The sequence below is a fragment of the Haemaphysalis longicornis genome, unplaced genomic scaffold, assembly GCF_048455015.1.
Source record: "Haemaphysalis longicornis isolate Haplotype H1 unplaced genomic scaffold, Haemaphysalis longicornis Haplotype H1 scaffold_2, whole genome shotgun sequence".
Taxonomy (NCBI): Eukaryota; Metazoa; Arthropoda; class Arachnida; order Ixodida; family Ixodidae; genus Haemaphysalis; species Haemaphysalis longicornis.
In genome coordinates, this window is record NW_027526295.1 from 153,717,214 (window position 1) to 153,741,614 (window position 24,401).

At 48.0% G+C, this 24,401-nt stretch overlaps 2 protein-coding genes across 5 annotated transcripts in view; one reads left to right on the forward strand and one right to left on the reverse strand.

Moving 5' to 3' along the window:
* The window catches only part of LOC144169350 (uncharacterized), a 112,681-nt gene extending 107,646 nt beyond the window's left edge, over positions 1 to 5,035 (forward strand). For all 4 annotated transcript variants that reach the window (XM_077698452.1, XM_077698450.1, XM_077698453.1 and 1 more), the window contains one exon: positions 1,086 to 5,035. In XM_077698452.1, the coding sequence (XP_077554578.1) occupies positions 1,086 to 1,541 (456 nt within the window). In that variant the 3' untranslated portion in view covers positions 1,542 to 5,035. The remainder of the gene's footprint in view (positions 1 to 1,085) is intronic.
* Positions 5,036 to 7,621: 2,586 nt separating this feature from the next.
* On the reverse strand, positions 7,622 to 22,632 carry LOC144169352 (uncharacterized). The gene is made up of 3 exons (XM_077698454.1): positions 22,043 to 22,632; positions 13,678 to 14,103; positions 7,622 to 11,950 (listed from the first exon to the last, which is right to left on the reverse strand). The coding sequence occupies exons 1-3, from the start codon at positions 22,440 to 22,442 to the stop codon at positions 11,826 to 11,828; spliced, it is 951 nt and encodes a 316-aa protein (XP_077554580.1). The 5' UTR covers positions 22,443 to 22,632; the 3' UTR covers positions 7,622 to 11,825.
* Positions 22,633 to 24,401: the final 1,769 nt, after the last annotated feature.

A 24,401-nucleotide genomic window follows, 5' to 3' on the forward strand; every position in this document is an offset into this window, starting at 1 on the left:
AATTTTACAACGGATTGCTGGCAAACAATGTGTGAAAAGCAAAAAAAAAAAAAAAAAAACGCGGGTTTCGCAGTGAGCCCAAACTTCGTTGGCCGGAAACTAGCCATTATACATAATATTTGTTTTGTTATATTAGATGCAACGCATCTCATTCACCCGCCTTGTCCATGCATGCATGCATCCTTCCATCCATCCGGCGTCGTCGTTGTCCGCGCCCTCCCCCATTCTCCTCGCTGCGCCAGCTGCGCTCTCCGCCGCTCTCACCGCAGCGTTATCTGCGGGTTAGCGCTCGCTCCTCGCAATGCCAGCTGTGCGTCGGCGCGCGCTAGCGCTCGGTTTACACATGCGCATGCGCTGCTCTCTCTCATTCCCCTCACCGTTATGCGGCGGTATAAAACACGGTACCTGCGCCGCTCCGCTCCGTCGTTCCAGCGCCGGTGCTCCGATGTTCAACGCTGCATGCTTTGAATGGAGACTAACAACAACAAATTACGCCCACCTCCCCTCGCGGGAACCCCGTAGTAGACGGAAATGCATCGTACGCGTTCACGGCTCGTTTCACGCGATGGGAGAATCAACCCAACGGAAACGCCGAGGGAAACCCACGATGCGTCGCATCTACACATGGTTCACTCGAGGGGAGGTGGGCGTAATTTTTCGTTTTGCAGCCAAGACAAAACGTTAAGAATGAGCTGATAGCGTACCTAGAGTTAACACCTGAAGATGAGTAATCACTATTTGTGTTACCTGTATAAATTTTGGTCATGGAGGCCTGGGGGATCGACAACATTTTATGTTACGTTCAGGAAGCATTCCTAGCATTAAAACAAGCGTCGTTTTTCTCTAGTTCGCAAAAACATAGACACGCAACATGGACAATGGGAAGGACTCCTTCCAGAAATCTACTCGGTTAGGTTAAATCGGAAAGCAGTATGGTGATCAGCGACTTCTATCGTTATGTAAGGGAACGAAAGAAATGTCTAAACTATCCTGGTGTGCATATTCGCCTGTTTCTAAAACACTTTTCTGTTGACTAGTAAGGACCTAGCTTGATCAACGCGTGGTGTTATGTGTTATCTTCGCAGGTCCTCGATCACGACGGCATCTTCGTGCGCGAGATCGGCACGCACGCGCAGCCGGAGAACGCCTTCAACCGCTCTCGGAGCATGTTCCAGGAGCCCACGGGTGTGGCAGTTAGCGCGGACGGACAGCGCGTAGTGGTGTGCGACTTCGGCAGCCACCGGGTGCACGTCTTCTCGAGCCTTGGCGAGCACATCTGCACTTTCGGACAGAAGGGCGCGCTCAAGGGACACTTCATGCATCCGGAGTGCGTGGCCGTCGACGCCCGCGGGTTCATCCTAGTCGGGGACAGCGGCAACGGCCGCGTTCAAATCTGCCGGCCCGACGGACGCCACGTCAGGACATTCGGCAACAAGGGCTCAAGCAGCGGCCAGTTCAGCTGGATCTCGGGCATTGCGGTCACCGCTCAGAACGAGGTGGTTGTGTGCGACTTCAAGAATCACTCCGTGCAAGTCTTTTGAACTGTGCCGTATCCGACGTGTTACCCGTTAACGGCTATCCTTATGTTCCTCTAATGACTGGCGTGCGCTTATGTACTGTGCATCCTTTGCCTCTGCTGTTTTTCGGTCATGGTCGCGAAGATTGACTGGCGTTGAGGTGGCATCTGTGGCATTATGCGTGTGCAGCCTTCAGGCGAGAAGATCGGGTGGAACGACCAATTTGCGCACAGGTATATCGTGTTATAAAACGAGTTGTCTGGGAAATGACTGCAGTCGCTCGCGGCGTATTGTCTTTGGGAAACTTCGCTTCGAGGTGTATGTATAGGCGGGACTTTGCCATTGTGTCTGCGCGCAGCGGTGTTTCTTCTATACTTCGAGTCGTACGCTCTTTGAATTACTACTTGGAAGATATCGCGGCAACATACTTGTGGATATCAACGCTGTCGTAAGCACCTTGAAACCGCCGGATTCGAGTAGCAAAGCAACGTCCACGAAGTGATCTTCTTCGTTTGTTTCGAACTAGTTATGTGCGGTGTGAAATTTTATTCTCCGGTGGGCAAGCCATGACAAGTCTCTGTGCATTGCACAAGCGCAGCGCCGCATTTCGGGCATGGAGCAATACTATGTTTTCTCACCAAGAAACACGCGCTGTGGGCCCTTCTTCCCGACGGTCCTTATGTTATGCGTACTGCGACCCGCCAGTCTAACTCGGGGTCTGAGGAACTGCCTCGTTGAAGGCGTGGTTGTCTAAAGAGGAACAGCATGCTTGTATTAGCAGCCCTATGCCTGAGCCCTTTTGACACCGTGCACCATGATTCCTGAGCACTGATTATTTTTAAAACGAAGCTTTATATGGCTGGGTAGAAGGAAAATCTGACGGTCTTGGGTATGCAGAAAACTCTTCCGGCGGAACCACAGGCGCATGCGCGAAAAAAACAAAACAGGTTGGGCAGATCGGCTGGGTTTATCGCAGCGGACCCCTCGCGTAGCGAGCTAATGGGTGAATCACAGTTAAAGCGATAATGGTGGTACGGGCGGAGCATTGTCAACGTGGCGATGGCAAAGAGCTGCCGCTCGTTACTTCTAGATGGGTTGGCCACGGGTCATATGCAAAACACCGGCTGAACGTTATGGCTATGCTGATTAACAACCATCTCTGCATAGTGTATGAGCACATTTTTTTGCTTGTATGGTTAGCATCATCTTCGGAGTGCCTAGGTCTCCTTAAAAACTGGTTGGCCATTGAATAAGCTGAAAAATTGCCAAAATAAAAAACAAACGGCCTTTTCAAACAGAGAATGGCACGATGTGGGTGCGTTCTGAGGTGGAACGTTCTAGATGGGAACTAAAGTCTTCAATTTTCCTTGTATGCTCAAGAAACTCTTTCCCCATACGACTTGCATTACAACAGCAAGCGTAAAACCTGTCGCCGGTCCTTCAGAAGTGTCAGCGAATGAGAGCAGCCTGGGTGGCAATCGCGAGATTTAGAGTTTTGACATTCTAAACCGCGCGGTTTTAGCTTACGGGTGCGTTATGAAGTCTTTACAGCATAATTTTATTTGCCGCAGTACTGCCAATATCAGCCACCAGAAATCTGGCTGAGTGTACAGAACGTGAAGACACAAGCCGCTGAAGTTCGCTTGCCGCACGTCGGTTTCGTTTTGTGGCATTGTGAGCTGGGCATACTGTGCCCACATCACGGTGCCAGATTATTAAAGACCAACCCACTGCTTGAACCCAGGAGCGTATGGGTCACGTCTTCACCAATGAATGAAAGACAGCTGAAACAGCGCTAGCCTACAATTCTTGCCAGGACATCTTCAGGGCATACAGGGCATCTGGCAAGGGCATTAAACCTATCTTGTGGTCTTGGGAATCAAACAACAGGCATCAGAAATGTGCATAAACTATTCGAGCCGCCGTGGAAGAGGTGTAAGGGCCACATAATTAGCAAGCATCGCGCGAGGACTCCAGCATGAACGCGCTGCGGCTGGGAGAAGAAAGCGACGCGAATGCAGGCCAACAGAAGTAGGAAGAGGTTTCCTGTGCGTTCTGTGACAACGTCCTGCGTTTGGCCATGAATCGAATGTTTCCGCAAAAAACAGAGCTGGCATTTTGTCGCTCAGCGGCTTTGTCCCGAAGACACCTGACAATATACGCAAAGCAATATCTAGGGGTGGTTGTTGGCGACTACTTCAACGAGAGTAAAGTGAATGTCGAATAGAGGTCTAAAAGCAGTATTTTTCGAATAGTCCGCTCGATGGACATTCAGTATGCTGCCTGTGTTCTCGCAACAATCTTTATTTTAATTCAGGACAAAACATTACAAACGCTGAGCAATAGACGATTTTTCTTTGTACAGTAGGCTGTACAAAACTGCACAAACACGTGGAAGGGATATCAACATAGCATTGGTACGTCGTACGTGAGCCAGTCACGCCGCAGAGCACTTAGTCATGATGATACAGAAATCTCGCCATTCTTTACGGTAAATGCATGCAGGTTCAACTTCCAAGTTTTGATGCCAGACTAGGCGCTGAACGTTGAAATTAGAGTTTCACTAGAAATAAAGCAAAGAAGTGGTGCTAAAAGAGCAACAGAAGCTGGTTTATCAAGGCAGCCCAAACATTAAACCTGAGCGCTTCACAATGCCAGAAAATTTACTTCTGTCTAGGTGCAAAGTCGTATATACTGCCTTATATAGAGAGGGCTGTGGAAGTTCTAACTTCGCCAAGTAACTTTGTGAAGGTAAGCATTTTCTTCTAGAGGTGTACCACGCGTCCAAAAGAACGCTACCGTTGATAAAAAACTAAAAGGCTGTCTGCCACAGGTCTACATCCGTTGAACCGTTTAAAGCCTATATAGTCCTTCAAGGAATGCTGCCTGCAAACATGTCGCTCTAACATTTTCAAGGCTGTTACGGTAGTCAGCGCAGTTCGCGTAGCACTGCGATGGAAAATGAAAGGTCAAACAGCATATAGGCACCGCCTGTTTTTTGCACCTTGTACGCGAATAATTTCTAGGTTAATTATTGCGATAATCGTCGTCGCGCTAAACGCGTGCCACTAAAATATGGGAAAAGGAAAGAACTTGCTTCAGATAGAGAGAGGGATAGAGAGAGAGAGAAAACATCTTTATTTGCCTTTCTATGAAAGCATCTGACTGCGATGGGCTCCTTTTACCAGTCGTCCCCAAGCACTACCCTAGTATGTTGGAGGAAGGCCTTCCATTCTCTTCTTCTGTCAGTCTAAATAAGGAGCTAAACGTTACTGCTAGCTTGCAATACTGTATCGAGCGTGCACAAAGACTGCTGGCAAGCTTACAGGTATAAAACTGCGGCTGCTGTGTAAATGGGAAGAAGGTACGAAACAAAGACATTCTTGCTATGGTTAGTCGCACGGTAGTGAACCGTGCGGTGTGTGTCTGGCCTGTGGGGTTGTTGAGTTATAGGGTGGTTGTTAAAACCACAGCTTTGTGTACTTTGCGGAAAAATAAAGCTCTGTTGATGTTTTCAACGTCCCTGCTTTTCGAACGTTGTGGTTTATCTCGTAAAGATGCCCCTTTATGACACCCGCGAAATGGCTACCAGAGCTGCAACCGTACAGGAACATAATGACAGCTTTACAGTAACTGCTTTAAGAGCACTTTTGCTGAAAAAGTTTTGTGACTCCAGAGTGTCAACGGAGCGCACCGCTAGCACACACTTTCGCATGCAAAACACACGCAACACGCCGATTATATATGTGTTCTTTCAAATGCGCAGACATTACACTTAAAAACCAGATGTTTTGAGTGCCCAAAGTGCCCAAAATCTGCCTTAAAGCACAGCCATGGTGGATGCACCTTAATGGCAGCACACTTTGAGAGATCGCTTCCCAAATTTAGTCGGAAAGAATGAAAGTATTGTTCGTCATTGGGCATAGTATAACTGAAGGGCCTTGTTCTTGTATACTTTTAACACTTTCTGTAGTGACGTTCGTGAGGAAAACTTAGCAATGCTGTACACGCTTGAGCTTGTTTTGCAGACCAAATTTATTGTACACACAAATGAATTACTTAAAAACAAGTAAAGAATGGGCTCAAGGCCGCAGCGTTGGTGGAGGAGATTGTTACATTCATAAACCTGCCGGAAATGGATCTGTCCTACATCGATTAACATTTGAATATTCCGGGAATGCATAATGTATATGGGCATTGTCGTTATTTGTGCGCATTACAGCATGGTGTCATTAGGCGTAGTTACAAGAAGGCGATGTTCATTTTTGAGAATGCGCGGTCTACAGTGCCAAAGACTGTTTCCGACGCTGCCTGAAACATTAGATCAGATTTGTGCAGTTATTGACTCAACTAAGCTTTAAATATCGCGTTATGAATTACATTTTTTTAGATTCACACCACACCACCCCTCTACAGGGTTCACTAATGGTCGCTTGCTTGTTTGTGCTCCTTGCTTACGGGCGGATGGAGGCCTCACCTTCTCGTTGGTCGTCAATTTCGACGAAGTTCCAAAGACGTTCTCAACATTTTTAAAGGGAAGATTTCTATGTCTCACTGATGGCGTCGATGTCCTAGCAAAACGCCCGGCAGAAAACGCAGCTTTACACACTGGGTTTCACAAAACGATGACGATGATAAGCGAACACACTTCAAGCGCCTAAAAAAACCGCTTCCCGTGGTCGGAATCGAACCTGGGTCTCTCGCGTTCTGAAGCCGACGCCTATCCGATTGCGCCATTCCGACTTTTTTTTTCTTTTCTGCATGGAAAACTGCACTTAATACAGCCTACAAAAGTTATGAGTCATCCAAGAAGATGCACATCACTGCAGCTAAAATAAGCCATCCATCAAAACTCCGGCAAGCAGGCGCACACGTCCAAAAGATGCAGCCATTCTGGTGGGTCACTTTGCGCCGCATAAATGCTCCGCACCAACGCAGCTTGCTTCCGAAAAATGGTCTTCGTTGGGCGAGGGGGTTCCGCGTGCCTGTCCATCATGCGGAACTTCCACAAGCTATACAATCTCATCCCAGCAAATATATCATAGGGCACTCCAGTAACATCTCGAAAAGGCAAGAACCGAATTGTTTAAGAGGTAATGCCCATGTCCTTTTTAAGAGTTAGTTGCAACACATCCCATAAAACACCGCATCCCGGCACAAAACAAAACAATGATCAATGGTTTCAGGTTGATTGCATAAACGGCAATTGTCAGACCAATGAATAGACATTCCTTCCTCGCGCAACCATGTTTTCACTGGGAGTGTTGATGTATGCAGCTTAAAGAAAAATGTTTTTGCATTTGGAGGAAGACACATACGTGTGACACGCTTCAAAACAGTGTCCTTATGGTGGCCAATATAAGGCTGGCGATAAACCGGCACTGGGAACAGACTCTGTAGTAAAGTGTTCGTCAAAGCCTTCCTGGAAAGGGTAAACAGATATTCCAGGGAAAACCTCGTTCGACATGGTCGAAGGGTTTTGTATTTTGGACTTTGCCTCAGGTTGCATGGAAGAAAGCCTCTCGTTTTAACCATCTTTCTTTTAAGAAAGCGGCTTTGCTGTTCTGACATTACATAGCTCATTTGTTGTTCTCCATGCAGCTCTTGCATCGTCCATCACCTATGTTGCACTGAAGCTCTTTTGAACAGTTTCTACGGAGCATTTGTTTCGTATAAGCATGTAGACGCGCTTTTAGAGGTGTATTTGACAGGAAATTGAATACAGAACGCATCTACCTGTGAAGTCTGTTTACAAAATTGTTCGCTGAAATATACACGAAAACTAGGTAGGGCAGGGCAAAGATAAATTACTTTTCAGACAGTCTTAATCAGCCGTCCTTGAAATTCGTTGTGGTGAAGCGGCCATTATTATGGCACAGTTCTTGCATGGTGAAAAAGACGTTGGCAGCAGTGGGGACGCTGCTGCTACTGGACTGAAATAAGATATGCCTACATCTTTTGAATGTTAACAGAGGATGCTTTTTTATGCTTGGACATTCAAGAGCTTGAATGACTGTTTGGAACCATTGCGTATACCTTCAGACTTTCTGCTAGAAACACTGAAAGTAAAAGCGGTTAAGCAAACAAACAACAAACAGGCTCAATTTCCTTTATTTCGAAGACGAAAATGAAACACCGCGTCTGTGGAAGTAGAACAAATGTTTCTACAATGGTGCCAGATTCAACATTGGACCCTCCACCGATGAATTTGATTAAACCAACAAAGTATGAAGCTGGACCTTGGGTAATACTATCGAAGAAAAGGTAACACGGCGCGAACACGAGGACAAAGATAACAAGGTGTAAACTTGGGCATGTTGGCGCATTTTTGTGAACCAAAGGCAAAAAAAAAACACAGTATTCGCGTTCACGTTTTACTCACAATGTTTAACCGAACCTACTTGGAGGCACATAATATTCCTAGGACAATTTTAGATGCGACTGCATCTCATTCACTCGCCTTGTCCCTCCATACGGCGTCGTTGTCCGTCCACACCCCTCCCCCATTCTCCTCGCCGCGCGAGCTTCGCTCTCCGCAGCTCACCCCCTCTCCTCTCTGATAGCGAACACTCTCTCGCGAGGGGCATTGGATTGGATTCGATGGGATTGAATTGGCTTGGCTTGGCTTGGATTGGATTGGATTAAAGTGGATTGTGTTGGATTGTGTTGCGTCATAGCCGCGGCAGGGGGTTCACGGCACGTTTCACGCGATGGGAGAATCAACCTAACGGAAACAACAACGGAACCCCCTATGCGTCGCATCTACACAGGGGTTCCCGCGAGGGGAGGTGGGAGTAATTTTTACCAACAATTTTTCTTCTGTATTGCGGCAATCCTGGTGAAGCATTTTCGCTTTCTGTGTGTGTGGAGGGTGTGTCCTGTGTTCTATATAGCTGCTTTTGAACTCCGTTGTTGCCCTTGAACAAGAAGTTTTTTACAGACTATTGCTAGGTCGTTATGACACTGAATAAGTCATCACAATCTTTGCAGTGTTATGATAACTAGCATATCTCGCCGAAGGCTAGACAAACCGTTCATGTTCTACTCTGTTTTGCAACTATACAAGCTTCAGCCAGACCGCTGATGTTTCATTCAATAAAAATTTTAATTGGTGCCCTTCGAAGTCTGTTACACTCAATATTTGCTGTTGAAAACAGCAAGCAAGATGCCAGGTCCTGGATTTTTTATTTACATGTTAAGACTACACAAACTAAGTGATCAAATAACGCTCTTTCTGTACATTATGCCAAAAGGAATCGTTCTCATCACCAAGCTATCACAAATGCTTTTTTTGTTCCTTAAACATGCGATTCTAATTACCGGGGCACTCTCAGGCCAGAAGTATAGGAAATACCAGGCATGCTCAACTCTTAAAAAAAAAAAAACAAAAAAAAACATGTTGGCAAACCTCGGGAGGTGCCTTGCTGGGTAAAAGAGATTCGGATGTGTAGTGTGTTCATTGACATCAATTTAGATTTCTCTACTGCAAATTCCCTGCACGATTCAGTTTTGAGCAAATTTGTTTCACTTTTCTTTCACGTATATTTCTATTACGCAGGCTTAAACTGTGCTTGCTTGTTTTTGTCAACGGATGCCGCGAAATAAACCTGCAAGGCTGTTGTTTGCTAAGTACGCTGGCTTTGAAAAGAGTTTCTGCTTGCTGGCTGTAAGGAAGCAACAAAGAATAATTTACGACTGGCTTGCACTGTTTCGCAGGACATGTGTAACAGTTGTTGCCATGGTTTAAAGATCGATTTTTCCTATGTGCAAGCTAAAGGTAGCGTGAAAAACGTGAAAAAGGCGCGAAAGATGAGGCTTGGAGAGAGAGAAAAAAAAAGGCTTACAGGAATCCCTTAGAGGAGGAATACCTCAAAACTGAACTTGCTACCTTGATATTGCACTTCACTCATGGCAGGTTCATTTTGTAAGCAAACATTAATTTAGGCACCCGTCTGCAGGCCGACATTAGAGTTAGTGAATGACTGGATAAATTGATGTCCCGGACTATGTACCTTGAGTCAAATCACTAAAAATAGACCTCTTGCGCGCTTTACTCAGCTGTCGGCCAGCCAGTGTCCGCGAAACATGTCCGATGTAAGCGTGCGCTACTGGGGCTCTAACAAAGTGGTGTAAATTAGCGTTGCCAACAGAAAAACAAAGCCGAAAGGGAGCTCGAAACACGACTGCTTGCTATACAAATGTCATAACTTTCAGGCTGCCATGCCATTTCAGGCGAAGGGACACTAAAAGAAACACGGCTCTTTTTCTTTTCAGCTATTCTGTTCAGCACACTGTCGCGACAAGTCGTAGTCGGAGTAAATTGAGATGTCACCGAACCTTTTATTTTCGACCTGCATTGGTTTGCACACACTAGCAGTCCAGCCAGACTTCCTGACATTGGTTGTTACAGCGGAGCTGTTATTGGCCAACGTACGTCGCCGTGTTTTCGGTGCGTAGACCGAGAAAACCCGTTCCCCTCCTCCTCACTTCCGCACACCCGCTACCTTCGACCACCTGTTCTCCTCCAGCGCTTCATATTTTGATATAAGATGGCATATAATGGCCATAAAATGTATTCCCAGCAATTAATTTGTGTTTAAAAGAGAAGCCGACGTTAAGAAGGTCGGTGTAAGCTTGGTTTGTGTAAGCTGGCTTTCGCACATTGCTTATTGCACAGCGAAACCTATTTTCAAAACCACGGGAATGGGCGAACCACGGTCGGAAGGAGACCACCGACGACGATCGGGCCGCAGTCGCGAAGGGTAAGCCCGTCTGGATTACGAACACCACTAGACGGAAAGCGCAATGTGTCGGTGAACGCTTCCGGAGCGCGACGGCGCGTATTGAGAGGGAGTTTGTGGTTACCCAATACCTCACAAACAGCTTCGCTGCTCATCAACCTTCACAGATTGGAACGGCACAGAATTCTTTAGCCAATGTTGGATCGCCAATGCCACTGGTGTTCATACAGAGAATCACAGGTGCCAACGAGGGTTGTACGTACTTCTTTGGCTTTCAGGACTGTCAACAAATCGCACTGTTTCGTATGCTGACTGCAGACTAACAATGACACGCTTATACAATGATTACTTTCGCTCATTGAGCAGCAAGTATTAAAAGAAATAAACTCAACAACCGTATTCACAAACAAAGGTAAATATCCGTAATAAGTTCCCGGCGAAGGCAAGCCCCAATTAAAGGCCACGCAACAACTTATGTAACAAAAACCTCGTCACCATCCACGCTTTTTTTTTCCCGTTCTTCCAAATCACGTTACTTATGCCTGTGCCGCAAGGACGTGACACAAGTGGCTACAACGCTATGAGTCGGCAACAAAATGTTTTGTTCATAGACTGACTAAAACGACTAGAAAGATTTCAAGGTTGCTGCAGTAAAAAAACGCTTATGACACCCACGACAAGTAAAAAAACTAATTACGCGCACCAGTAAATAAAATGGCCCCACAAAAAGTACAACAATATGCGCAACAACTAATTGCCGATGTATATATGTCCCGCAGATCTTTTCCATCGCCAACGTGACGAAGTTTATACATTCCAATCTCACTATTTGCAAAACAATTATTCATAGCTATACCTTGCTCCCACGAAAAGAAAATGTTTAGGTTGTCTTGGTAGCATCCGCAAGACACGGAAACAAATTTATTTGGAGACTTACACAAGATTCTTCCCATCTGCTCCCATAAAACATTGTCATGCTGGAAATATTGAACCATTTAGGCTCGCACGATGTACCTGTTTATTGATTATCACGCATTTTTCTGCTGCCAATAGCACCAGCCTGTCTCTGTTTGGCCACAAGACCGATGTTTATGATGACATCACGAAACCTTGTGTTTTAAATCGTGCAAGATAAACGGTCTCGTGTTATGAGTGCTTGATCAGGCTGGGGCCGTTGCAGTGAGCCATGCGAATATCTACATGTGCGCGATAGATCCAACACTCTGGACTCCGTTAATCGCGAAACACTACAAGGTTAAAGGTCGGGGCGAAGTCGAACGGGCTTCACCTAAAGTTATCGGTGTGCACTGACGTCCATCCTAAGAAGAGAGGTTTGTCGACGGGAGGAGCGTTGATGAGTCCTTTGTCTGCTGCGGGCAGCTCACTTAAAGCGGGCGGGTTCACTGTCGTGGGGCACATGAGCGCATGTCTCCCCTTGCAGCGGCGGCGACGGCCCGGGGGTTGTACTGTCTCGTCCTCGTCGTCCTCCAAGTCGGTGGCCGGGGCAGCAGCATGCAGTCAGCGAGGCGCGGACACACGGCGGCTAAACCGCAAGATGGCACGATCATCACTGGGTTCCGTTGTGGCAGCCGATGGTGTCTGCGGTCAGGGTGAGCGTGGTGAGGACGCTCCGACGGTTCGGGTTCACGCCCAGGTTCTCCCAGTTGATCCAGGACAGGCGCGCTGTCAGATCTGCGGGGTCCACGAAAGCAGGGCGGCCATCACGCATGCGTTGCGCTCCTCTCACTCGAGTGTACACGTCACAAGCACACATGTGAAGTACGGCAAGTGCACATGAAATCTGTCCGAGAATAATTCTACACATTAACTCGCAAATACTAGCACACTATAAACACTCTTGCACCAGGTAGGTGACTGTGACGAGCTGAGCATATATTGTGTTTGATTCGACTGGTCTGCTCGTTCCACTGCCTGTGCGGCGACAAAATGCAGTATTTCGCACCTACAGCATTGCTTGCTGAAGCTGAAGAGCAGCGATGCGTGGTGACGTCACCGGAATTGGGTGTAACATCATAACCGCAAGGGGAACCATTTTCGGTAACAATGTCCCTCACGACCTGACATCTGGTTGTGAAGTGACTTCGTCTGCCGTTAAACGCTATCATCCGTGACACTCGCACATAACGCGTACATCTTTCGTGGTAGAGGGCTGGCAGCTCTGTGCGGCGCTTTGAGGTGCCCCTTTTACCTTCACAACTGTATGAGGTCACAGGGCGGGTACGGCCACGTAGATTATAGAAGCGAGGACAAGGCAATGTTACATCATCAGTGGCATCAACAGACGCTGTTGCTAATGCGACACTTGTGGTGGTTGAATTTTGAATCGTTTAGAATGTCGTTGCCTGTAAAGTGGAGGACTACGGTGCAATAATTTTTGCTAACGGCGAAGCTCTTAGCGAAAATTACTAGATCTGGTGTGTTTGCGTTAGTTTTATCTCCGCTTTTGGTTGCTTTAACAAAGCAAAAAAAAAGCAAAAAGAGACAACGAACTTTCATTTTCTATAGCCTGCCATTCCTGTATAACAAGCAAGACAATTTTGTTAAAGCACAATTCATGTTTCTCATCGCACGCGAAAATCGAACGCGAAATGTGACCGTTGTCGTTGTCGGCGTCGACACCAATGGCATCGAAAGTCACGTGACTAAGTGCCGGGAACTGCGCAGCGCAGGAGCACGACGGTGCTCTGGCGTCATTGCTCGGCTTTCGCTTTTCCACACAGCAGTCTTCCGTGTCTCTGCCAATTTTGTGAAGTTTGTATTAAATTAGGGAAGTTAATTAGAGAATTGAAAAAGCGTGGGGCTCCCCGTGAACGTTCCGCCCACGCTTCATTGATGTCATTGCGACTCCCTTATGGCGAACGGGCTGACGCAACTATAGCAACTGCAAATTTACGTTTACTACGTGCTTTCAAAGTGAAGTAATTTTGAGTGAACCTTACTACCCTATTTATTTTCTAAGAGTAATGCAATAAACAGATAGCAACAAATTTGAGGCGGAGCCAAGAACATTGTGAAGACAATACACCGAGCAAGCAAGACAGAAAACGCGCCTCCCGAAAGTGATGGTTAGAAACAAGAATAAAAATAACATTTGTAGAAGGGTGATCAATTACCTCACAGCCACACAACTGGCAGAAATAAGACCTTAATGCTTGAATTATAAGCAGGGGCCGAGGAAAGTGGCTATATATGCGTGACGTGCAGCGGCCGCGGCACACTATTTTGAAGTTTAAGTTCCTTCAGATCATTGATATTGCGTTTACGTTGACATTAGGATAGCTAGACATCGACATACAGTCCATGCATCGTGGGTTGACGGAGAGCTCGATTGCTGGAAGAGACAGCGCGGGACCGTCAGTGCCTGCGGACGGGACGGACGAAGTGCAAGGGCGGCGTACCTGAGGTGTTCCACTCGGCGGCATGCTCGCCCTTGAGCTCTCCCCGGAGGCACTTCTCGATGTGCGTCAGTGGGTCGTACTGGGAGACGAGCACCTCGCGCAGCAGCGCGATGTACGCGATGGCGAGCCGCAGCGTGTCGATCTTGGACAGGCGCTTCTCGAACGGGAACGTGGGCACGTGGCAGCGAAGCTCCTCGAACGCCGTGTTGATGCTCATCATGCGCTTCCGCTCCCGGATGTTGGCCGCCCGGCGCTGAACCTTGTACGGACCCGCGAAAGGCACCACCCCGCCCCCCGGGCCGCCGACGACCGAAGGGCACGCGCCAGACGCCAGAGGTCCCCCGCCGCCGACGACCAGAGGTCCGCCGCCGCCGCTGCCTGGGCCGTACTCGTAGCAGAAGCCGTCCGAAGGGCCGCCAGCGCCTCCTGCATGCGGAAAGCCTTGCTAATGATCACCGCACTACTCGCATTCCGTGTTTGTGGACAAATGGAGGGAGGAGCACATCTTATGACGTCAGAGCAGGCGGCTTACATAATTACGAAGTTTTAGCGCATGTTGCTGCTCCGTGCAGAACTATTGAGTTTATCAATCTAGGTGTAGAACAGCACTAAGACGGGAAACCGCCAAGAAGTAACAGATGCAGACCCTAACAACCGTCTCAGACTATTTTACTGTTCACTTTGTCATGGCTGTTTCACTCGACCATGTACCAACTGACCCAACCTAAAGCTCTCTTACTTTGTTGTCGTCTGTAACTCGATAAATTATCGCAGCCATGTTCATTTTCTCGGGACACTTGTCATAGTAGCATGTCCTATTAGCACTTATGCGCGATCAGGCATTCCCAGTGCCCTCGCTTAAAGACTTCACGAACGCCACATAGCATGCTAGGCCATTCAGGAGACGACGGGAAGCTTAATGTAGTAAACTTAGCGCAATTTTTACTAATTTTTTGCTTAGTTTCTCGGTAACCTGAAGCTGTAGAAGCGCACTCATGTCATCGGTGTTCATTACCGGTTAGAGAGCATGCGATTTTCTCACTTGACATTACGAAGCTTTGCTATTAAAGGGAGGACGGGAAAGAGAGAGGGTGAAAGGGAAGAACCAGAGAACGGTGCAGTGCTGTTGAACGCATTGCTGCTCTTGTTCTTCTTGCTTAGAGTGCTCGGTGTAGCTGTTGAAGCTCCACCAGACTCACCAGGCAAGGAAGAATCACGTGTCGAAGGCACCACGTGGGGATCCATCACGGAAAAAAATCCACACAACGCACTCAGAGAGCCCACGAAAGCAGAAAGGGCACGCGGTGCAAGGCGTTATGGTGGCACACGACACGCACGCGAATGTGCCAAAACCTGACGGGAGGAGCTATTGCGCGCTTAAAGGGACCGTGAAGACAAAATGCAGGTTTGCTTCATTCAAAAGATTGCCTCGTTAGAATCATGCTGACACCCCTTTCAACGTAAACTTCGCTCAAATAAGCTGTATAATTAGGAAAAAAAGTGAATGGCCATGCGACCCGGCTGATTTCCCGCAACAGAACCTATGATGTCATACCAGCCAGCTCTGCGATTGGCGGAGGGCGGTAAAAGCAAACGCAAATTGGACAGAACTTATAAGCTTGCCGAACGAGCTACTTGCGCTTAAATTTAGGGCATATTCTTTCTATATCAGTATGAATGGTGGGAAAAAGAGTGGTTAAGTTACGAAAGCACACGTAAACATAGAAGTACCGATGTGTACTGCTGTAGGTACTACGCGCACTATGCTTCTTTTAGCTGCACAGCACTGCGGGGCTTTGGGGTTGTCTCAGACGACACTGGCCGATTCAATGGTGTCTTACGTGACCATATTTGTCGAGCGAGCACCATGTTTCACGAAACCATTATTTTCTCCATGAACAAAAATAAGCCAGGTTTAAATAAGGTCTCAAACAAACCAAATACAGAAAACTGCTTGCCGCGTTGTGGTGTCGCCATCTAGGTTGAATAACAGTGAGCAAGTCGCCGCTCCACACCAAGTTTAGCTGAAAAACCTGTTCTTACGATGTCATTGCAAACGTCGTTCAAACACACGTGTTGGCGCGAGAATCAAAATCTTAGCTTAAATTGATTAATTTCGCAGTGAATAAAGGATCGTTTGCTTCCGGAGAAGCGCTGGGGCCCAATAGAATACGAAATCTTTTGAATAACAGAAACTTGAATTTTATCTTCATGGCCCCTTTAAGTTACTTAGCACGTTTTTAAAAAAAAACTGTTAAAAAACAACGCATTTTGCAGCAGTGCCAAGTGAAAAAAATTCAAGCAATTATATACATTCTTCCGAAAGCTAAACCAGCAGGTAATTTCTTTTTTTTCTGCCGCATCGCCTTTTCAAAGTGATTTTTTTTAGTTCCCCATGGGTGCCTTTTGATAAAACAGTTCGTCATATTTTTAAAGGAAATGGATATGGATTTAGTTCCCTCCTTTGTACATGATTATTTACAGCCAAAAGAGGGCTATCATTACGGAACTACATTTTGAATCGCGGAGGCCCCCAAGGCGACTGCACCACGCCAGTGGGCGGAGCAGGCCCTTGATGTAGGAAACGCCGCTGCGGAGTTAAGCTGTCACCAAGAACGTGATCTATGTGCCAGCGAGGAATTAAACCCGGCGCGCACACACCCTGGCGTGGAGCAGGGCATTCCTATGAACTGCCGTTGGTCTCTTCCTTGCACACTGACCATCTTGTAACGGGTAATCATTGCAGTTGCGAAAAAAAAGGCCCAATAATATTTCGGCGTCGCAACTATGCGCCACAGTGACAGTAATTTAGATGAGGTTCTCGAAAGTGTTCGGAAGGCCTCAAAGCTGATAAAGTTAACAAAGTAAAATTGCCTGTGATCGAAGCAAACGAATTTAGAGTTTGCGCTGAATCCTTCAAGAGGGCTACTTCGAAAGGTTTTAAAATTTACTAATGCTAAGGCTATATGACTGGGTCAACCTGCTTTCAAGCTCAAGCAAGCACTGTGACTATTTTGCGTTCGTCCAACTGGGCAGAATGATGTGCTTCTCGGTGGTTCGAACCAATAGCACGATCACAGGAATTATAGCGACTGATTTCACAGAAAGTCTGTAAATGTCATTTGTAACAATTTTTCACAGCCTGATTACAAATATCGGGAATTTAACCATGTAATCGCCCGTGAGGTGTGCGACACCAACCCCTCCCAAGAAATTGCGGGCAAGCTTACTACTACTACTACAGAAATGCGACAACACCCGCGCTGACAGAGGAAAATACGACCGATGTCGCATTTTTGTTGTTCAGTGTATACAGTATTTGTAGGCCAACTCGTTAAGATGGTGATATGCCCCAACCAGCTCAGGTTCTATGACCCTAAAAATGAAGTTGCTATCTAGAAACTGGTGACGATTTCTTATTGCTGACAGACAGCTATATGTGCAACACCGATAAGAGTGGTGGAAATGGTAGGTTGTAGCGTAAACTCCTGAAATAAGTGCCCGTGGTCGATCGGAAATGCGCCGTAGAAGGTGGGGGCAGTCATGTGACTTGACCGTCAAGTGCACAGTCACGGTGTATTGGATGGCGACCAATTAAAGCTTGGCGCGATGTCACGGCGACGGTTTTATGGCGCAAAACTCCATTCTAACGCCCGCGTAGGCGTTCTTCGCACTGTGACCCGTTGATTACAACTCTAGTTTCCCCACGTCCATCAAAACAAACGATGTACTGCTTCGAACCGAATGTCGCAATACGCCGGAGATGGGACAAACTGGTATGAAAACGGAATTAGGTCGTGAATCGTCTTCTTTGCGCAGAAACGAAACTGCGTTTGAGGTTTTTTTCTGTATTTCATGGCAACATTGGAATTGTTCGGCTCTATTGCAATAAGCCCAATTGCATATCCAGTCGAAACGACCACCTACCCAAAGTGAGTAGTAGTAGTAAAGTAGTAAAGCTTTTATTGAAAACGGGAGACCGCTGGTCTAAACAGGGGAATAGAAAGGGGAGAGGGTAGTAAAAGCACTGGGACTAGTAGTACAGTTCTTGGCTTGCACTGCGTTGCTCCGTGTTCACGCTTATGGGGGTTCAGTTCTTTTCAGGTTCACGCTTGAAATGAGTCCATCCCAACTGGTAGGCCAGGCAAAATAGTCCATTGTGAGTAGGACCGGTGAGGTCTCCGCTCAGACAACTCGTGCCAGACCGCTCTTTAGAGAATAAAGTGCTATTTGCTGGATTAATTTTTGTCAAGTTGTTGGGGATCAGGGTGCAGTTGTGGTGCCGTGAATGTTCGGTGTTTGGCACAAGTAGGACATGACCACACGAGATGAGTGAGGTCTGCTGAGGTACTTGTGTGACAGTATGGGCATCTTGGGGGTAAATGGCGGGTGTACCATTTGCAATTCTTTTATTGTTTTTTGGTGATGACTATTAGATATTATAACCCCCCTGCTGTGACGCCTTTTTGGCAAAGCGGGGCACTCAGTGAACAAAAAATAAACTGAGAATGCTTGCTCTACGATCATGAGATGCAGCAAACAGTGGGCGACTTGAATAGCACGACAAACGCCGGACGGCAAGCTGAAGCTTTCCGCGTATCAACGGTTCCAAGGAGTGACCCGCGCATATAGTTAACTAGACAAAAACGGGACTGTGATTTTATGTTTGACTGTATTTCCATTAAAATTCATGACATTATCATATGTTGTTTGTATAATGTAACAGACCAAGCGTTTATCGTCAGCAGACTTTCAAGCAATGGTTCTCGTTCCTGTGATTGGTAGCATGCTGCATGCAGAATTTGGGAAGGAATGAAAGCCATTATCGAGGTGGACCTATAGAGAGATGCAGGAGATTGCAGTGATCCTGTACATGCATCGAATGGTGCACTTTCTGAAAAATCTTGCAAATACGAAGACTGTAACAGCCACTTCCTCTGCGCCCGAAAAGCTCAACAAACCGTCTAAGATATGAGCATGTCATGAGCCGTAGCACTTCGTTGTTTGAAGAAATGCAGGATTGTGGCTTGCGAAGAAAGGAGTCGTGTGTGAAATTATTTTGTCATGTGGCGAAAAGCACATTAGCCAAACGGATATATATGCTCGACTGACCGGCTACGTACTGGACACAAACAAGATGCTAATAACTATAACTATTTTTGTAAATAGCTGTGGCTATTTACAAAAACGACTGCGTGTCGTTATTCACGCAATGCGCTGTTTTGGCTGGTCATAAAGACAAAAATGCAAGAGAAATTATCGAATCTTACAGGATTATAAACATAGTGAACGCGCGTTTACTGAAAAAAAAAAAAGCGGCAAGCCCTCTCGCTACGTCCTGATGCCTCGTGTTCACAAAGAACACTACCTGAGGACACTTGCCCAGTATACGACGGCCAGACTATAAATTTTCAGTCTGTCCAATCGGCAGTCTGCCTCACAGAAAGCACATGCTTGACACTCTACTGACCTTTATTAGGGAAACACTCATTAAGAAGTACTTTTTATTGACTTTGTTTCACACCATAACCTCCGCCATCCATTCGTACCCATTCTATTCCACAATTTCCTGACACAATTAAGAAAGCCACTAGTATTGCGTGTACTAGCAGTGCTTCTAGTGGTGTGCCATGAAAGAGACTGCTTTTTTAATAGCGAGTTTTAGCTGGCCGTTTTTCACGGTCCGCTCCGCTCCGATAGCGAGCGGGAGCGTCATTGCGCATGCGTGGCGCGCTCGGCCGCGAACGGCATTGGCTCCGCTTGCGCTGAGTGTGCCGCCGATACCGGAGCGGACCGTCGAACACGGTTAGCTAAAACTCTCTAATAACAGAAGCCTGTGCCTGTGCCAGCAAAAATTGCGACGATCACACCTTGCATATGTTTGTCTTCCTCTCGACTGAATAAACAGCTTGAATGTAAGACACTGTGTCGTCGTCTCCACTGCCACGTCATCGTCTCTTGGTGCGGCAAGCTTTCCCAAGAAACTCGACTGCGACGATACGGTATTTAAATCAGTGGTCACGATTGAACAATTTGAATCCGTGCGGAGTGGGGAGATTTAAGGTGATGACAGGGACAATTTAAGGCGAATACACAAGATACTGAAGGCTAGAAGTCGCGTATCGGCATAGGTGGCTTCCCCCGCTGAAGAGTATTGATGACCGGCAGATGGCCGGAGTGCCGGAATAGGCATCAAATATGTAAGAGATCAAAAATATCGGCCGAATCGGAATTGAGTGTAGCCTATTTCTGATTAGTTTATTATGTTATATGTCTGTAATAACAGACAGGTCTGGTGCCAGCTATTTTCATGATGCTGGGTATATGACTCCTTCTTCAGTCATTCCTCCGAATTCGGCGCGGCTGGGAAGAGTTGCATCGTATCCACTTTTTATTATCTAAAGGGCCAAGTAAGATGAACTTTGTCACTTTATAGAGGCTTCTTAGCGGACAAATGCGGCATAGCTGAAGTTTTCTTTTATGTACATTAAAACGTGATTTGCAGGCGTTGTACGCAGTCGTAGTCCTCTCCTTAAAGCCCGTACATTTTCAGGGGCGGAGCATGCTAAGTTTTACAAACGCTTTTGCAACTCCGCTGTGAACTAGCTATGGATATCATTGCCACCAGAAAATATCGATTATGCTCGTAGCTTCGCGGCAAAACGGCCGGCCGAAAGCAGTGACAAGGCGCACACTGACGGAAACGTTCCTCCAGCTATAAAGCACAGTTGCACATTCCTACGCATATGTAGGAATATAACTTCGGTGCAAGATTCTCCTCAACACAAGCGCTTATACCTCATCAGTGAAGTACTGGTTCCACCAGTACCGTAGCCAGAATTTTTTTTTCGGAGGGGGTTATGGGCCATTGGAGGCGAGGATTTTTGCAGAAAGGAACACTAAGCTCGCTTACGCGCCTCCTGGAAAAAAAAATTCGGAGCGGGTTTGAACCCCCGCTGGCTATATCGCTGGGTTCCACCATGGGCTTGGCCAGGTGGCAACGATTGCTCGAATGGCGGGTGATGAATAAAGGCGTTTGATTGTTTGATTCGCCCGGAATACTATTAGCAATTTTGTGAAAGCAGAAGCCGTCGGCAACGTAGATACTGGCATGCGGGACACACTGACGTGTAGGAAACTGACATGCAGGAAAGTTGACATACGGGATGCAAGTTTTGCTGCGTGTTAGTGAGCACAGGCGAGACATGTAGGGAGGCGAAACGACTCAGCGGAAGAGCAAATGCATTGAAACTTTGTGATGTTGTTGGACCATCCATCTAAACACCGAGAATAAACCTTGTAGATGAATGCGGGAGGTTGCAGGTGTGTACATAATCTCAACCTACTGTATTCCCTCCAGATGTTCATGGCGGCCCGCCAAACAAAGGTGGAAAATATTAAAAGGTTAAGAAACAAAGTAAACCTACACCAATGAAAATAGAAGCAATGATTTGATAACTAAGTATAGCGGAGTAGCAGCAGTGCAAGCCAGTTGCTAGCAGAGTTATCAACAAAAAAATCATAATCTTAATGTGCTTTTGGCCCCCTAATACCTGAAATTTCCACGCACAAAAAAAAAAAAAGGAATGCGCGAAAACTGCAGAGATAATAGGCTGTTAACGCACAGGGAATACAGACAGCGGGTGCTGAAGCCGAATGACATAGTTGCAACCCTGCCATAAGCGTAAACTACGCGATAGTTTCTAATGCGGCTGGAATTTCGACAAAATGCATGAATCAATTTCTATCCACGTTTTCCTCTTCTGCTTGAATGAAGCCCCCTTTGCTCCATCGTTGCGCATTGTAACACCCTGCACCCAATGTATTTCAGCCACCCACCGGTTGCGCTACAGCTAGCAATAAAGCTCGAGCAAAAGCAAACCCTGATACAGTGTGAAGCCTGCAATGGCCCCGCTATGATTCAAGCACAGCGTATTCCACTCATTGAAGATCGACTGTATAAGTAAGAAAAATAATTGCAGGTTCAAGGCCGAACAAGCTGTCTTATGTTTGCGTGCTATTAGTCAAATCTAGCGCCACCTAAAATGATGGGGATGCTGGTACATTGTATGACATATGAAGATGGTGTTTGCTGCTGTCGCGACGTTCATGCCAGTGCACTACAATAGATTAGTCCCTCCGGTAGACTTACAGTAACCAAACGAAATACACTTTTTTTGAAGATCCTATAAACAGATTTCAAGGGCAGAATGAATCGCAGGACAGAAGAGTACACAGCGAACGTATTACACCAAAATCTCGGCTCAAGTCCTAAAAGAAAGGAAACTTCGCCCTTGGTCAAGCAGAGATCGATGTGTGCTTCTCTATATATAGAATAGTGCAAGTGGTGGTGTGCGAGACTAACCGGCGAGGCAGGCTGGGTAGGGCAGGGCCTGCGGCAAGGGTCCGGCCCTGGCCGCGAACTCGCACGCCGGCCTCTGGAGCTCCGCCGAAGAAGGCGACCCCGGCGAGTCCCTGCCTACGTGCGCGTCTTCCAGGCGCATGGGCACCGACGTCGAGCCCCCAGCACCGGCCGCCGCTGCCGCCGAAGACGCCGATGCGGTGGCTGTTCCGGCGGACGAGGCCACGCAGGGGTAACCGGCCAGTTCCTCGTAGGCCGGGAACTCAGCCGCCGCGGCGCCGAAGTCCTCGGCGAAGTGCTGCTGTCCGGGCCTGCCGCTGCTGTGGTGGCGGAAGTGGTGCGGGGGCGCCGGCGGGGGGGCTATCTGCAGCTGCTGCGACGGCGCCTGGGACTGCGACGACATGGTCCCGCGCTGTCCACGATCCCCTTTTTATACGCCCGGCGTCAGGGGCAGCAGCGGCCGCGGCGTCAGCCGGCGCTGAAGAGACCGCACCGCGGCGAGGGAAGAAGAAGCCGGCCGCATAGAAAGAAGCAGCATCCGCCGCTGCTGCAAGCGACAAGTCCAATTTCTGAACGCGAGCGCACGCGCTCAACGCGCGCCCCGGAGCACAAGGCCGCCCTCCCGAAAAACCGGCGCGCGTGCGTGCGTGAGGGGGTAGGGGACGCCTCCCTCTCTCCCGCCTCTTCCCGACCACGTCCCGAACAGCAGCGCGCACTTTCCGGGGCAGCGGCGACTGCTTTCCTACTCGTTTGGTTGTTCCTCGGGCCTTGTTCTTCTGCTTCTTCCCTTCTTGCCGGAAATAATAGGAGTCAAACGAAGCTCGGCACACCGGCGGCGCGAAAGTAGTGGAAACGGGAAAAGTAGAGGTCCGCCGGAGGGGCCGATCGCCGCTCAGGGCTCTGTCGCCGTAGAATCGTGTCCTGGCACCGGCATGCGGTTATTGAAAAGTCTGTTTCTGGCAGATCCTGCGACCGGCTTTGAATTTCTCCTCGAGCTCTCCTCTCCGGCTTTTTGGGAACCCTTCGCTTATCCTCTTCTCGTCTTGCGCAGTTTTCCTCCTCCTTCCCAGTTCTCTTCCTCCTCCTTTAAAGATGCTCCCTACTACTTGCCTTTTTTACGGCCTACCTTATCCTTTGCCTTTCGGTCCAGAAGTTTTCTTTTGTCCTGTTCTGAAATGGCCCCCGATGACGATGAAGATGGCAACCGCGGCGACCGTATGCTGGCTACGCAACAACTAAAGACGTTCGAGCAGCAAAAAATATTTGACAAAAAAGCAAGTTCGCCGCCGCAGGGGACCGTAAAGCTTGTGAGAAAAGGAAAGCAAGGATGAAGGGACTGGAGCAAACGCTAAACGACAGCTACGCAAATTGATTGGTCGCCTGCTCGTGAAGGGAAAAAAATACCGCGCATGACATGCAGAAACGAGAAATTAAAATGGAAGGGCTCGCTGGGGGAGGGAGAAAAAAATTATCAACAAATAAAAAACTCTGCAATTCACGCAGAAACGAACGATAGAGAACAAGAAAGAGAGTGAAGCAAGAATGGAAGAGCTGCTCCAACGATGATGGAAAGAGAGAAAAGGGCTCGGCCCGCCTCCGGCAACGAAGAAGGCGCGACGATGTCTGGACTCGGAACAGTCTGCAGTGCTCGGCAGCGGTGACCAGGAGTCGGTAGCCGGGTCTTCGCTCTGTCCTGGGAACGATGGCGGAAAGACTGAACTGGAACTCAATGCCGCAGAACCACGCGCGACTAAGGGCAGACAATCGGAGTTCTGTTGCCGGCTTCTGAAAAATCTTTCGGGCCGCTCCGACGGAGTTCTCGCGTGGCCGCGGGTTTTCCTTCTGGCAGTCGCAGGAGGAGCCGTCGGCAACGGGTAGCGACACTGTCCCGCGGTGGGCAACACCCCGTGCTGCGGTTGCACCTTGGGCCGTTCCGCCACACGCCCAGGGATACAAGCTCGATCCCGGCGGGCTCTGCTTGTCCCCGGGGGAAGCGAGGGAGAGGAGTTCGCGTTGGAAGGGAAGAAAAAAGAGGGAGGGAGAGGGAAGTCGGCTGGTCCTCGTTCCCGATCACCGAGAGGAGCTCCTGCTGCTGACAGGCACCGCGCTCACGCTGGCTCGAGCGCGCAAACTAACAGAGCCGTCGCGAGGGCGGTTCGTTTTGACAGTCAATTTGCTCCCTCCAACCTTCTTTTATCCTCTCCCTCTCTACATATGCGCCACCAGCCAGCAAATTATCAAGCACCGGACGTCTGCACTACTGCGGGCGCCAAACTCAGCTGTTCTCTAAGCGAAGAAAAAGGAGAAGGATTTCACGTTGAGAAAGCCTCTCCGCCCCCACGCGCTCTTGTCGCGCTCTTGC

What these genes read in the sequence shown, in the direction of transcription:
- LOC144169352 (XM_077698454.1), bottom strand. Translation starts at nt 22,442, where the DNA reads ATGTCGTCGCAGTCCCAGGCGCCGTCGCAGCAGCTGCAGATAGCCCCC. An exon ending in CTACCCAGCCTGCCTCGCCG is followed by an intron (nt 14,104 to 22,042) that starts GTTAGTCTCGCA and finishes TTCCGCATGCAG; the next exon opens with GAGGCGCTGGCGGCCCTTCG. An exon ending in CGCCGAGTGGAACACCTCAG is followed by an intron (nt 11,951 to 13,677) that starts GTACGCCGCCCT and finishes TGGACCCCGCAG; the next exon opens with ATCTGACAGCGCGCCTGTCC.